Source organism: Dictyostelium discoideum, assembly GCF_000004695.1.
Source record: "Dictyostelium discoideum AX4 chromosome 4 chromosome, whole genome shotgun sequence".
Taxonomy (NCBI): Eukaryota; Evosea; class Eumycetozoa; order Dictyosteliales; family Dictyosteliaceae; genus Dictyostelium; species Dictyostelium discoideum.
Window position 1 is genome coordinate 425,979 of NC_007090.3, and position 12,500 is coordinate 438,478.

General features: G+C 26.0%; 5 protein-coding genes across 5 annotated transcripts in view; 2 read left to right on the forward strand and 3 right to left on the reverse strand.

Moving 5' to 3' along the window:
• DDB_G0283325 (hypothetical protein) overlaps nucleotides 1–2,748 on the forward strand; it is a gene marked incomplete at both ends in the record, with an annotated part of 3,960 nt that extends 1,212 nt beyond the window's left edge. Inside the window, one exon of the mRNA XM_634033.1 lies at nucleotides 1–2,748. This exon is cut by the window's left edge and continues 1,212 nt beyond it. Within this exon, the coding sequence (XP_639125.1) occupies nucleotides 1–2,748 (2,748 nt within the window).
• A 197-nt stretch (nucleotides 2,749–2,945) lies between these two features.
• On the reverse strand, nucleotides 2,946–4,715 carry DDB_G0283269 (hypothetical protein; the record flags this gene model as incomplete). Its single annotated transcript, XM_634034.1, has 1 exon — nucleotides 2,946–4,715. The coding sequence occupies one exon, from the start codon at nucleotides 4,713–4,715 to the stop codon at nucleotides 2,946–2,948; it is 1,770 nt and encodes a 589-aa protein (XP_639126.1).
• A 389-nt stretch (nucleotides 4,716–5,104) lies between these two features.
• eppA (Erk2-dependent phosphoprotein) lies at nucleotides 5,105–6,465 on the forward strand (the record flags this gene model as incomplete). Its single annotated transcript, XM_634035.1, has 2 exons — nucleotides 5,105–5,461; nucleotides 5,614–6,465. The coding sequence occupies 2 exons, from the start codon at nucleotides 5,105–5,107 to the stop codon at nucleotides 6,463–6,465; spliced, it is 1,209 nt and encodes a 402-aa protein (XP_639127.1).
• Nucleotides 6,466–6,983: 518 nt separating this feature from the next.
• mcfO (EF-hand domain-containing protein) lies at nucleotides 6,984–9,498 on the reverse strand (the record flags this gene model as incomplete). Its single annotated transcript, XM_634036.1, has 3 exons — nucleotides 6,984–8,344; nucleotides 8,451–9,120; nucleotides 9,211–9,498. The coding sequence occupies 3 exons, from the start codon at nucleotides 9,496–9,498 to the stop codon at nucleotides 6,984–6,986; spliced, it is 2,319 nt and encodes a 772-aa protein (XP_639128.1).
• Nucleotides 9,499–10,427: 929 nt separating this feature from the next.
• DDB_G0283271 (DOMON related domain-containing protein) lies at nucleotides 10,428–11,677 on the reverse strand (the record flags this gene model as incomplete). Its single annotated transcript, XM_634037.1, has 2 exons — nucleotides 10,428–11,440; nucleotides 11,545–11,677. The coding sequence occupies 2 exons, from the start codon at nucleotides 11,675–11,677 to the stop codon at nucleotides 10,428–10,430; spliced, it is 1,146 nt and encodes a 381-aa protein (XP_639129.1).
• Nucleotides 11,678–12,500: the final 823 nt, after the last annotated feature.

The following is a 12,500-nucleotide window of genomic DNA, read 5'->3' on the forward strand; positions in this document are numbered from 1 at the left end:
CAAGCACAATTACAACAACAACAACAACAACAACAACAACAACATCAATCACCATCACTAACAGGTACAAATTTAAATAACAATAACAATAGCAATAGCAATAACAATAATCCAACATCATCAACTAATTCAACACCAAATTTATCACCAACAATTCAATCAATGTCAAATATACCAGGTTTTAGTTTAAATTCAAATTCACCTCCACAACCATCACCTCCAAATTCACCACCATTATTACCACCAACTCCATCACCAAATCAAAATCCATATTTTTTCAATAGCACCACCAATGCCAATACAACTCCAACCAACAATAATAATAATAATAGTTTTTTAAATGGTAATAACAATAACAATAACAATAACAATAACAATAACAATAACAATAACAATAACAATAACAATAACAATAACAATAACAATAATAATAATAATTCATATGGTATTAGACATCATGTTGGACCAGCAGTTTCATCAATTGTAAAACAATTGAGTGCAAAAAGATCACATAATAATTTAACAAATTCACAAACAATATTATCAAATTCACAAACAAATGTAAATAATTTATCACTTTCAACATCATCACAAAATTTAAATTGTACAGATTCAAATGGTTTATCATTGGTATCATCAACAGCATCAACTAATGGTGCAAGTGGTGGTAATGAAGATAAAAAAGGTATTTGCCTAAACTTTTTAAATTTCTTTTTCAATGTTAATCCATCACTTTCAACACCAGCAACAAGAAGATCACAAATTTTAGCACTCTATGTGAATAAAATTCAACCAGATCATAGATATAGAAGACCAAATGATATGGCAAATCTATGCGTTGTCCTCTATGGTCACCTTTTCTCATCACTCGACGAACAAACCATTAAAGATTTCATAGCTAGTCATTCTTCAAATTTACAAAAATCAAAAAAAGAAGAAAGAAGAAAGAAAAGAAAAAGAGATTCAAAACAAGATTCACAAGATGATCAATCATCATCATCAAAAATTTCAAATGTAAATAATATTTTATCACCAAGATCTTTATTAAATAATAATGGTAATAATAATGAGGATAATAATGGTAATAGCAATAATAATAATTCATCAAATGAAGATAACGTTGGTAGTCCAATTGAAGACTCTGACGATCCACCAGTTTCATTACATGATGCATTTGTTAATTGTTTAAAAGCTTGTAATCTTTTACCATTTATTGAATTTAAATCTGTAACTTTATTACCTATCGCTTGTGAACAATTACCATTTGTTGACTCTCATTATACTCAAGAGGATTTAGTTAAATGGGAAAATCAATTAAAAGATTTGAAATCAAATTCAAAAACTCAAGCTGCTGCTGCTGCCGCTCAAGCAATGCTTCAACAACAAATTCAAATTCAACAACAGCAACAACAACAACAACAACAACAACAACAACAACAACAACAACAACAACAACAACAACAACAACAACAACAACAACAACAACAACAATATCAACAACAATATCAACAACAACAACAACAACAATATCAACAACAACAACAACAACAACAAAATCAACAATATTTATCTTCACCAACTCTTCAAATTCCATCAATTTCAATTACATCCAGACCACAATCACCAAATCCACCATCATTAAACTTAATTAGTAATCCACCATCATCAAATTGTGAATCATTAAGAGGTTCTACAAATAGTATTAATAATAATCAACAACAACAAATTAACAGTAATAGTAATAATAATAATAATAATAATAATAATAATAATAATAATAATAATAATAATAATAATAATAATAATAATAATAATAATAATAATAATAATAATAATAATAATGTATTTGAAGAAACCAAACCATTTACACCATTAGTATTTAGTGGTAATGATTTGGCTATTCAAAGACCACCATCACCATTAAATATTCAAACTTGTTCAAATATTCCACTTATGCAAACTTCTTCATTAAATGTAAAGAGTGATAATAATAATAATAATAATAATGATTGCGGAAGTTTATTAAATGAATTAAATAGTGCAGAATTAATAAATAATAATAATAATGGTATTTGTGTTGTAAATAATATTCAAAATGATTGTAATAATAGTAATAATAATAATAATAATAATAATAATAATAATAATAATTGTAATAATATCAATAATAATAATAATAATAATAATATTGATAATAATAATTATAATTGGTTAAATGATTCAAATTGTGCAGTTTTAGTTAATATTCGTGAAGATCCAGAAAGTTATACAATTTATATTGCAATTCCAAATAGTAATTCTGATACATTATTAGTTTCAGTGAATCCAAATGATGTCATAATCGAGGGTGAAATATTATTACCTGATATCATTTATTTACCAAGTGGTAGTGCTATGTCTGTACCAATAAGTACTCCACATAGTTTCCAACGTAAAGAATTTAATGAAGGTAGATTTAGAAAAGTTATCAATTTACCAATTCCAGTCAGTAGTTATGTCGTAGGTAGAAAAGAAGGTATTGTCGTAGTATTGGCTAGCAAAGACATCAATTATACTCTCTCAAATATTTTAATCATTAAACAACAACAACAAGAGAATTTACGTCATCAACAACAATTGGAACAACATTTAAGACAACAACAATTAATACTTCAACAACAACAAAATCAATTAAATAATCAATTACAACATCAACAACAACAATTTCCACAACATTTTCAACAACAACAATTAGAATTAAAAGCTTAAAACTAAAAAATTAAAAAAAAAAAAAAAATATATTTATACTTTAACCAAAACCAAAAAAAAAAAAAAAAAAAAATACCCCCAATGAAACATTTAAAAAAAAAAAAAAAAAAAAAAAAAAAACAAATAAAATAACGATCATATATTTATTTAATTTTAAATATTAAATTTTCCAATTTTAAATATACATTACTTTTTATTTATTTATTTATTTTTTTATTTATAAATTTAAATGATTTTGAAGAGATTTTAAAATTAAAACCAGGTTTATTTGAATTATTTACAGAAATAAATGATTTTGGTTTTATGGAATTTGATGAATTAATATAACCTACACCCATTGTTTCAGTTGAATGAGCCCATAAAAATTCAATTTCAATTTCTCCGTTTTTATTAGTTTCTTTTTTTAATGTAATTAATCCACCCAATCTACTTGAACCTGTAAAATTTGAAATTAAATTATTATTATTACTATATTCTTCTTCTTCCTCTTCTTCCTCTTCTTGGTCTTCCTCTTCATTTTTGTTAATATTTTCAATTTTAAATGAAGAGGATGGTGGTGTTGGTGGTGGTGGAGGTGGTAATAATTTATTTAAAATTAAATCATTTACATAAGAAAAACAATCATTATGTGATAAAAAATTATCTTCAAAATATTCTTTAACTGCTGTATCAATGAATTTTTTTTTTAAAATTTTTAAACAACATTCCTTTGAAATTAATGAACGTGTTAATTGTTCACCAACACCTGTCGCTGATGATGCAACACCTGCTAATTTTATTGGTTTATTATTATTTAAAATTGTTAATTCATTTTGAGCCCAACAACCAGCACCAAATACTGCGGCTTCACCAACTCTACCTGAATGTTTTAAAATTATACCACCACTTGAAACACCACTTGAAATATTACCATTCCAATCAACAACAATTGCACCAACTGTATCATATAAATCACCATTTCCCTCATCATTTTCATTTTCATTTTCATTTTCATCTTCATTATAATGTTGTTGTTGCTGTTCGTCTTGTTGTTGTTCTTGTTGTTTATAATAATGTTTAAAATTTTTAAAATTTTCAAGTTTAGATTTATATTTTAACCAATTTACATTTGATTGTTGAGTTATTAATGGATCACCTAATAATAATTGATTTGAATCAAATGTTTCTAAACCATGGTTTGATGCCCATTCCTTTGCACCCTCACCAACTAAAATCATTGGTCTTTGTCTACCTAATGATTTAGTATTACCTTTATGTAATTGTTTTCTTAATAATTCTGCTGATAATTTAATTGGATTCTTTACACCACCAACTGATCCAACACCACCCCAAACTCCACCACCACATATTCTTTGAATTTTATTATTATTATTATTATTTTGATTATTATTATGATGATTAAAACAATTATTATTACAATTACAAATGAATTCACCACTCATTATACTTGCATCACATTCAACTTTACCATCAAAATTTAAATTTGAACCTGTACCTGAATTAGTTAATGGATCATCCTCTAAAAATGTAATAACAGTTTCAACAATCCATGTTGAATCAATAAAATTATTTTTTAATTTGATTAGTTCATTTTCAATATCATTACTATTATCTATTACACTATTATTTTTATTATTATTATTATTATTATTATTATTACTATTATTATTATTATTATTATTATTATTATTATTATTATTATTATTATTATTATTATTATTATTATTATTATTATTATTATTATTATTATTATTATTATTATTATTATTATTATTTTCTTTTGAAATCGATAAAATGAAATTAATTTTATCATATAATAATATTAATGTTTTTTCAAGTGCATTATCTATACAATGTTTATATGATGTTCTTAATTTTGTTGAATGGAATCCTGCTCCAATATGAATACCAATAAAAACAGGGTATTTCTTTTTTAACTCTTCATAATAATTTTTATTGTTGTCCATATTTTAGTTTTATTTTTATTTTTTTATTTTTTTTGAAAAACATTTATTTTATTTTTATTTATTTTATTTTTTTTCTATTTCATAACTGTTATCTCTTTCCCAAATAAAAAATAAAAAATAAAAATAAAAAAAAAGTAAAATAAAAAAGTAAAATAAAAAAATAAAATAAAAAAACAAGGCGAAGTACTGCTTTTATTTTTGGCCACACACACAATTTCACAATTTTTTTTTATATGGAAAAAATCTTTTTTATTTTTTTTTTTTTTTTTTTTTTTTTTTTGATTTTCTCAAAAAAAAAATTCCAAAAAAAAAAAAAATAATAGTTTTTTTTTTTTTTTTTTTTTTTTTTTTTTTTTTTTTACCACATACACAAATAAACCCACATAAAGATGTCAAATAAGACCAAATTCAATTTAAATGATTTAGTTCAAACTAAACAAAGTTCAAATCTCCCATCAGCACCACGTTCATCCTATTCAGAGGATGATGAAAATCAAGGTGGTTACAGTGGTGGTGGTTACAATAATAGAGGCCCAAGAACCTATGGTAGCCAATATTCATCCTCATCATCATCCTCCTCACCACAAGAAAAGAAAGTCTCTGCTCCAACTGAGGATGATTTCCCAGCTTTAGGTCAAGAAAAGAAACCAAGACAACCAAGACAACAATCACAATCTTCTTCTCAACCACAACCACCTTCATCTGGTGAACGTGTTGACCCATTTGGTAATGCTAGACCAACTGATGTAAGTTTTTTTTCTTTTTTTATTATATTTATTTATTTATTTATTTATTTTTAAAAAAATAAAAATATAAAATATAAAAGATTTAATAGAGAATATAAATAAAACTAATTTTTATTTAATATTATTTATTTTATTTTTATTAAAAAAAAAAGGGTCAAAGAGGTGAAGATTCACCATCTGAAAGAGATTCAGAGGAAAGAGAGGAAAGAAGAAATGATGATAGATACGAACCAAGAAGACAACAAAATGATGATAGAGATGATCAAGATAGAGAAGGTGGTTTCAACAGAGGTGGCTATAACAGAGGTGGTTATGGTGGTAATCGTGATGGTGGTGATAGAGAAGGTGGTTACAACAGAGGTGGCTATGGTGGTAATCGTGATGGTGGTGATAGAGAAGGTGGCTACAGAGGTAGTTATGGTGGTGGCGGTGATAGAGAAGGTGGTTACAACAGAGGTGGTTATGGTAATCGTGACGGTGGTGATAGATACAACAACAACCGTGACAACGATAGAAAAGACGATCGTTTCAGCAATGGTGTTTCCCCATTCAACTTCAAGAATAACAATAACCGTGATCGTGATGGTGGTGATAGATACAATAACAATAGAAACAGTGGTGATAGAGATCAAGGTGGTTACAGAGGTACTCAAGATCGTGAAGGTGGTGACAGATACAACAATAACAACAGAGACGGCGGTTATAACAGAGGTGGTTATGGTGGTAATCGTGATGGTGGTGATAGAGAAAGAAATCCATTCGGTGGTTCCCCAAGAAACTACGATAACAACAGAAATGATCGTCCAAGAGAAGAACGTAGACCATTCGTATCAAAAGTTGACTCTGTTGATGATTGGAGAAACCCATCTGAAGATGTATCCACTAATGCATTCAACAAACAAAGAAAACCAGCATTCAATAACAACAATGAGCAAAGAAGTTATAACAATAATAACAACTATCAAAGACGTGACAACAACGAACAACATGATCAACAAAACTAAATCAATTTAATAATTTCCAACATTTTAAAAAAACAACAAAAAAAAAAAAAAAAAAACTAAGAAAAAAAAAAAAAAAAAAAAGAAAAAAAATAACAACTTGTGCTTTATATATATATATATATATAACTTTTTTAAAATTATGTCTTTTTAAAAAAAAAAAAAAAAAAAAAAAAAAAAGAAAGAAAAAAAAAAAAACAAAAACCCCCTTTTGTTTATGTTTAAAAATTTTTTTTTTATGAATTCATAAAAAAGAAATAATAATAATAATAATAAAATAAATAAATTTATATAAAAATATTTATTTTTAACTATGTCTTAAAAAAACTTTTTTTTTTTTTCTATACACAAATAAATTTAAAAGTGACAATGAAATATTGATAAAAAATTGGAAATTGAAAATAATTATTTAACCCTGACCTTTTTTAACTTTAATTTTATATATTTATTTATTTATTTATTTATTTATTTATTTATTTATTCATTATTTGTTTATTTTATTTTTTTATTTTTTTTTAAATTTAATTTTTATTTTCACCACCATTTGATGATTTATTATTATCACGAGTTTGATGAAGAGTACCAAATTTACTTTCCATATCGATAACTCTTTGAACAGTATTTGTATTACCTCTAATTACGTCGAAATCTTTTTGAGTGATTGGAGCATTTGTTGGTGGTTTATATTCAGCGTCTGGAAGTAAAGCTTTTTGGAGTAATTCATAGGAGACTAAAGTTACACCAAATTGTGGGGAAGATCTGAAAACACGAGCAAGGGCACCCTTGAAGAGAGCACGTGGACCTTCTTCTTTGAGAATCTTTTGGAAACAATCACGAATACCAGTGTAAGTTTGTTCACCAGCGTTTGCTTTTACTTGAAGTCTAGTTTTAATGACATCGGCTGGAGTTACCAAACTTGCAGCTGGAATACCAGCGACAGCACCAGCCAATAAAAGATCCATTGGACCTAATTTACCATCTTCATTGGCGAGAATAGTTTTCATTTTAGCGTAAGTTGGGAAATAAATAGCAGAGAATGGGATATCTCTAAGGAGACAAGCACCAGCACCCTTGTAGAGACCAGCTAAACCCAACTCCTTAATGATGGTGATGGCACTAACCTTTGGACCAGTTGATTGAACTTGAAGACGAATCTTTACAATCTCCAATGGATTGGTGACACAAACTTGTGACATACCAGCGAAACCACCAGCCAAAACCTCTAATGGGAAGTAGATCTCACCTTTACTCTTATCACCAAACAAATCACGAAGTAAATCGTTTACTGTCAATTTAATTGCCTTCTCTGGTGCAACACCAACCATTTGTGGGAGAATACCTTTGTATAAACCTCTAACACCTTCGAATTTTACCACCTTTTTGAAACAATCCCAACTGTTTACATATAATCTTTTGGCTGGGTCTACTGCTCTTTGATTTTGCATTCTAGTCTTTACCAAATCGATTGGATAAACTGCAGCGGCACCAATACCACCAGCAATTGAACCTAATGCAAAGTTTTCAATTGATTCCAATACTTGTTGTGCAAATGTTTTACCGTGTTTCTTATTCAAAGCTATTGCTGCTGCTGTATTAGTAATTGGTGTTGATGGTGATGGTGTTGTTGAACTATTTTGAATAGTAACATGACTATCACTTGGATATGAATCACTATAATTTGTACCACCACCAATCTTATTAATATTTAATCCTGTTGATTTTTCAAAATCTGAAATACTTAATTTACCATCCTTATTTAAATCGAATAGATGGAAAATTAAATCAATTTCTAATGGTGTAATTTCAATTGATGTTGATGATCTTGCTTCTGTTAAAAATTCTTCTTTATTAATATTATCTTTTTTATTTTTTAAAATTGCAGCTATATAAAAAATAATAAATAACAATAAAATTAATAATTTAATTTAAGTAATAATAATAATAATAATAATGATGATGATAATAATAATTAATTAAAATAATTTTACCTTTTAAAACTCTACCATATGATGGAATATGTAATAACATATCATTTGCAGCAACAAATTGTGAATAACTAACTTCATTTGGATGACCAGAAAGTAAATTTAATTCAGAGATTGATTCTAATTTATCTCTAACATGATCAGGGATTTTTCTTAATTTTACAGAACCTAATACTTTGGCGAATTTATCACGTGGGATATAACCAGAGTTATATTTATCATGAAATTTGAATTCTTGTTTGATACGTTCTTGTTGGAGATCTTTCAAGAGTTGAGTGAATTGTGAGTAATTCAATTCGGTTCTACCATCGCCAAAATATAGATTTACCAACTCACAATCGAAATTGAATGGAATTGATGGATCAAGACTTGCTGTAATTACATGCTTGAAATCATTTTTTGAAATGTATCCATTACCATCCCTATCGAATAATTTGAATGCTAAAAAGTACTCTGCTTCTGGTTTTGCCATTAACTCATCAAACATTACATATTCATCGAAACTAATATATCCAGTATGATCAACATCTGCCATTTGAAATAATACTTTAAATTTATCTGCATCTAAACTTGCTTTTAAAATTTCATGTTCACCACTTTGTTTATCACTTTCCAATGTTGTTAATGCTGATAAAAAATCTTCTGCTGTCATTTGTCTTTCACCTTCGAGTGTCTTTTTATTATTATTAAATAAATTGATTAATTTTTTTTTTTATTTTTTTTTTTATTTTTTTTTTTTTATATAATTAAATTTTATTCTTACAGTTGATGCATATTTTTCAAAAGTTTGTCTTTGACTTTTAAGGATTTCTTTTTCAGAATTTGTATTATCATCTAATAATGTAGTGGCTGTTAAAAGTGTAGTTGTTAAAGCGACTGTTGTTGCAATAAATGCTTTTTGATAAAATCCATTTTTATTACCACCATTTTTGTTGTTGTTATTATTACTTGAATTTTTGAATTGTTGTTTTGAGATTGTTGAATTATTACCTAAACTGAAAAATCTTTTTTGATATAATTTTTGTGCTTGTCTAACTCTGTTGGCAAACATTTTTTAAAAAAAAATTATATATTATATATATAATATGGTATGATATGAAAAATAAAAATACAATTGAAAATTAATATTTCAAGGGATGAAAAAAAAAAAAATGTATATATAAATATAAAGGAGAAAAAAAAAGTATCAAAAAAAAAGTATCAAAAAAAAAAACTAAAAAAAAAATTTTATTAAAAAAAAAAATGTGAAAAAAAATGTGGAAAAAAAAATGTGAAAAAAAAAAAACAAAATGAAAAAAAAAATGTGAAAATTTCGAAAAATTATTACTTATCAAGCTGTAAATTGCGCAATTTGATATTTCCAATTGTCGTTTGGGGTTAAATTTAACAAAAATAAAATTTTAAAATAAAATAAAATTAATTTATATTTTTTTTTTATTTTTATTTTTATTTTTTTGGCTGGAATTAAAAAAAAAAAAAAAAAAAAAAAGTATCCTTGGTAAAAACAAATCAATCGTGAAATGTGATCATTGGGCGCGCCACTGGTAAAAAAAAAAAAAAAAAAGTTTTTAAAAAAAAATAAAAAACTGGTATTAAACGATAAAACGGTGGTTATTTTTGTGATAATTTTATGGTTTAAGCACCATCAAATTATAGTTCAATTAATTTATTTAAATTTTTTTTTTTTTTTTTTTTTTTTTAAATAATTTAATGTTGGAAGAAGAAAATGGTGAGGAGGGGAAGATAGGAAGAGGGGGAGGGGAGAGAGGAGGAAAGAAAAAAAGAAGAGAAGGTAGAAAGGAAGCAAAGAGGTAGGAAAGAGAGGGAGAGAGGAAGAATAAGTTTTAAAATGGAGGGGGAGTGGGGGAGGGAAAATATGAAGAGGGGAGATGGGAGGGGAAGTCGATAATTTAAAACTTACTTTTTGAGAATTTTTATATTTCTTTCTTTTGTTTTTTTTTTTTTCCAAACTTTTTTTTTTTAATTGAAGTTTTCCATTTTAACATTACCACCTGGTGTTGAGCCATAGAATCTTTTATGAATTTCTAAAGCTCCACCAATTATGAAATAAGTGAGTATTAAAATTGAATAGACGATGATGAAAGCGACAGGAGCTAAATATTGACGGAGACCTGTAATTATTGTTGCAACTGATAATAATGCAATGATTTTACCAGCGTATCCGTGGATTCTACTTGGAGAGAAGTTACTTTGCTTTGAGCCACCATCGTCACCTTTTGGTTTCCAGAAATAGCAAAATACACCAAAAGCACCAACGGCGAATACCATAGCGGCCAAAATCACACCCAAGATACTGTGTGGATTCTCAGTCTCGATGACGCCATCGTGCTTAACCAAGATTATAACAAAGCCAACAATTATGAATGCCAAAGCGGTTGATTGAATGACAATGTGGAGATAGAAACCCCATTGATAGCTCTTTAAATATCTTGCACTGAAAATACCGAATGGAATCAATACACCGAATGCAATAGACATCAAAGCGGCATGCCAGGCGAATAGCGGGTCGGCCAATTCCTCAGCGCCATGCACATGGCCACCTGTGCCACCTTCAACAACTTCACCACTGACTAAATTGAAATTATTAGTTCCCAATTCTAACGGATTGTCAAAATCGATTTTATTATCTTTTCCAATATACCATGTAACAGAGAAATCAGCATTCAAGTCGATATCATAATCACCAACAGTATCACCAGTCACTAATTTACGAGTATAGTACATCAATGAATGATGGCTGCCTTGGTAACCTCCGAATGTGAGTATATTACTTTGGCCACCGATATCAATATCCTTTTGTTGCATTGGATCATAATCCATACTTTCAATCATATCATAAACTGTTGGAACTCCATTACTATCAAATGTAACTGCTACTAAATCTGGATGTCCCATTTGCATTGCCATTGAATTGGCTGGACAATTTGTACATCTATAACCAAATGCAAACCAACCTTTAAAATCACCTTCAACTAAATTATTTTGAAAAAAAAAAATAAAAATAAAAATAAAAAAAAATAAGTATAAAATTATTATTTTTTTTAAAAAAAAAAAAAAAAAAAAATATGTTGCTTACGCTCGAAAGTAATATTAGAATTTGAGTAATCCCAAGATACTACAAAATTAGTATCTTCATCTAAAATAATTTGTTTAATATGACAACTTGATAAACTAATTAAAAGAGAAATAATTAAAATTAAAAGTTTCATTTTTTATTTTTTTTGGGATTTTTTTTTTTTTTTTTTTTTTTTTTTTTTTTTTTTGGGAATTTTTAAATGTTGTGGGTGTTGGTATGATCCCTCCCAATTTTAAAATTAAAATTAAAATTAAAAAATTAAAAAAAAATTTAAAAAAAATTTTTAAAAAAATGAAAAAAGGGGAAATAATTTTTAAAAATAAAAAATAAAATTAATTTGCCCCTTTTTATTTTTTAAAAAAAAAAAAAAAAAAAAAAAAAAAAAACAATTGGGTCCTTATTTAATAATTTGATTGAAAAAAAAAAAAAAAAAATGTATCTATTATTTTTTAATTTTTTTTTTATTTTTATTTTATTTTATTTTTTTTTTAATTTTTAATTATTTAAAAATTTTTATTATCATTTTTTGTAAAAAATAATAAAAAAAAAAAAAAAAAAAAAACCCTCAATCATTTCTTTGAATATTATTTTTAAAAAAAAAAAAAATAAAAAAAAATAAAAAAATAAAAAAAAAAAATAATTAAAAAAAAAAATTATTATCATTCATAAAAAAAATTAAAATTAAGTTGTATTGTTTATTTAAAATAAAAACAATTGTTATTTACCAAAAATAACTCCGCTAAACCTATTTTGTGTATCACAACTCAATTTTATTATTTTTTTATTTTTTTTTATTTTTTTTCATTTTTTTTTTAAGATTTTTTTTTTTTTTTTTTAAATTTTTTTTTTTTTATTTTTTTTTTTTATTTTTTTTATTATTTTTATTTTTTTTCAAATATTTGTTTAACCATATAAAGTGAGAAAGACAAGTGTACATAAAAACTTGATCTTTTTTA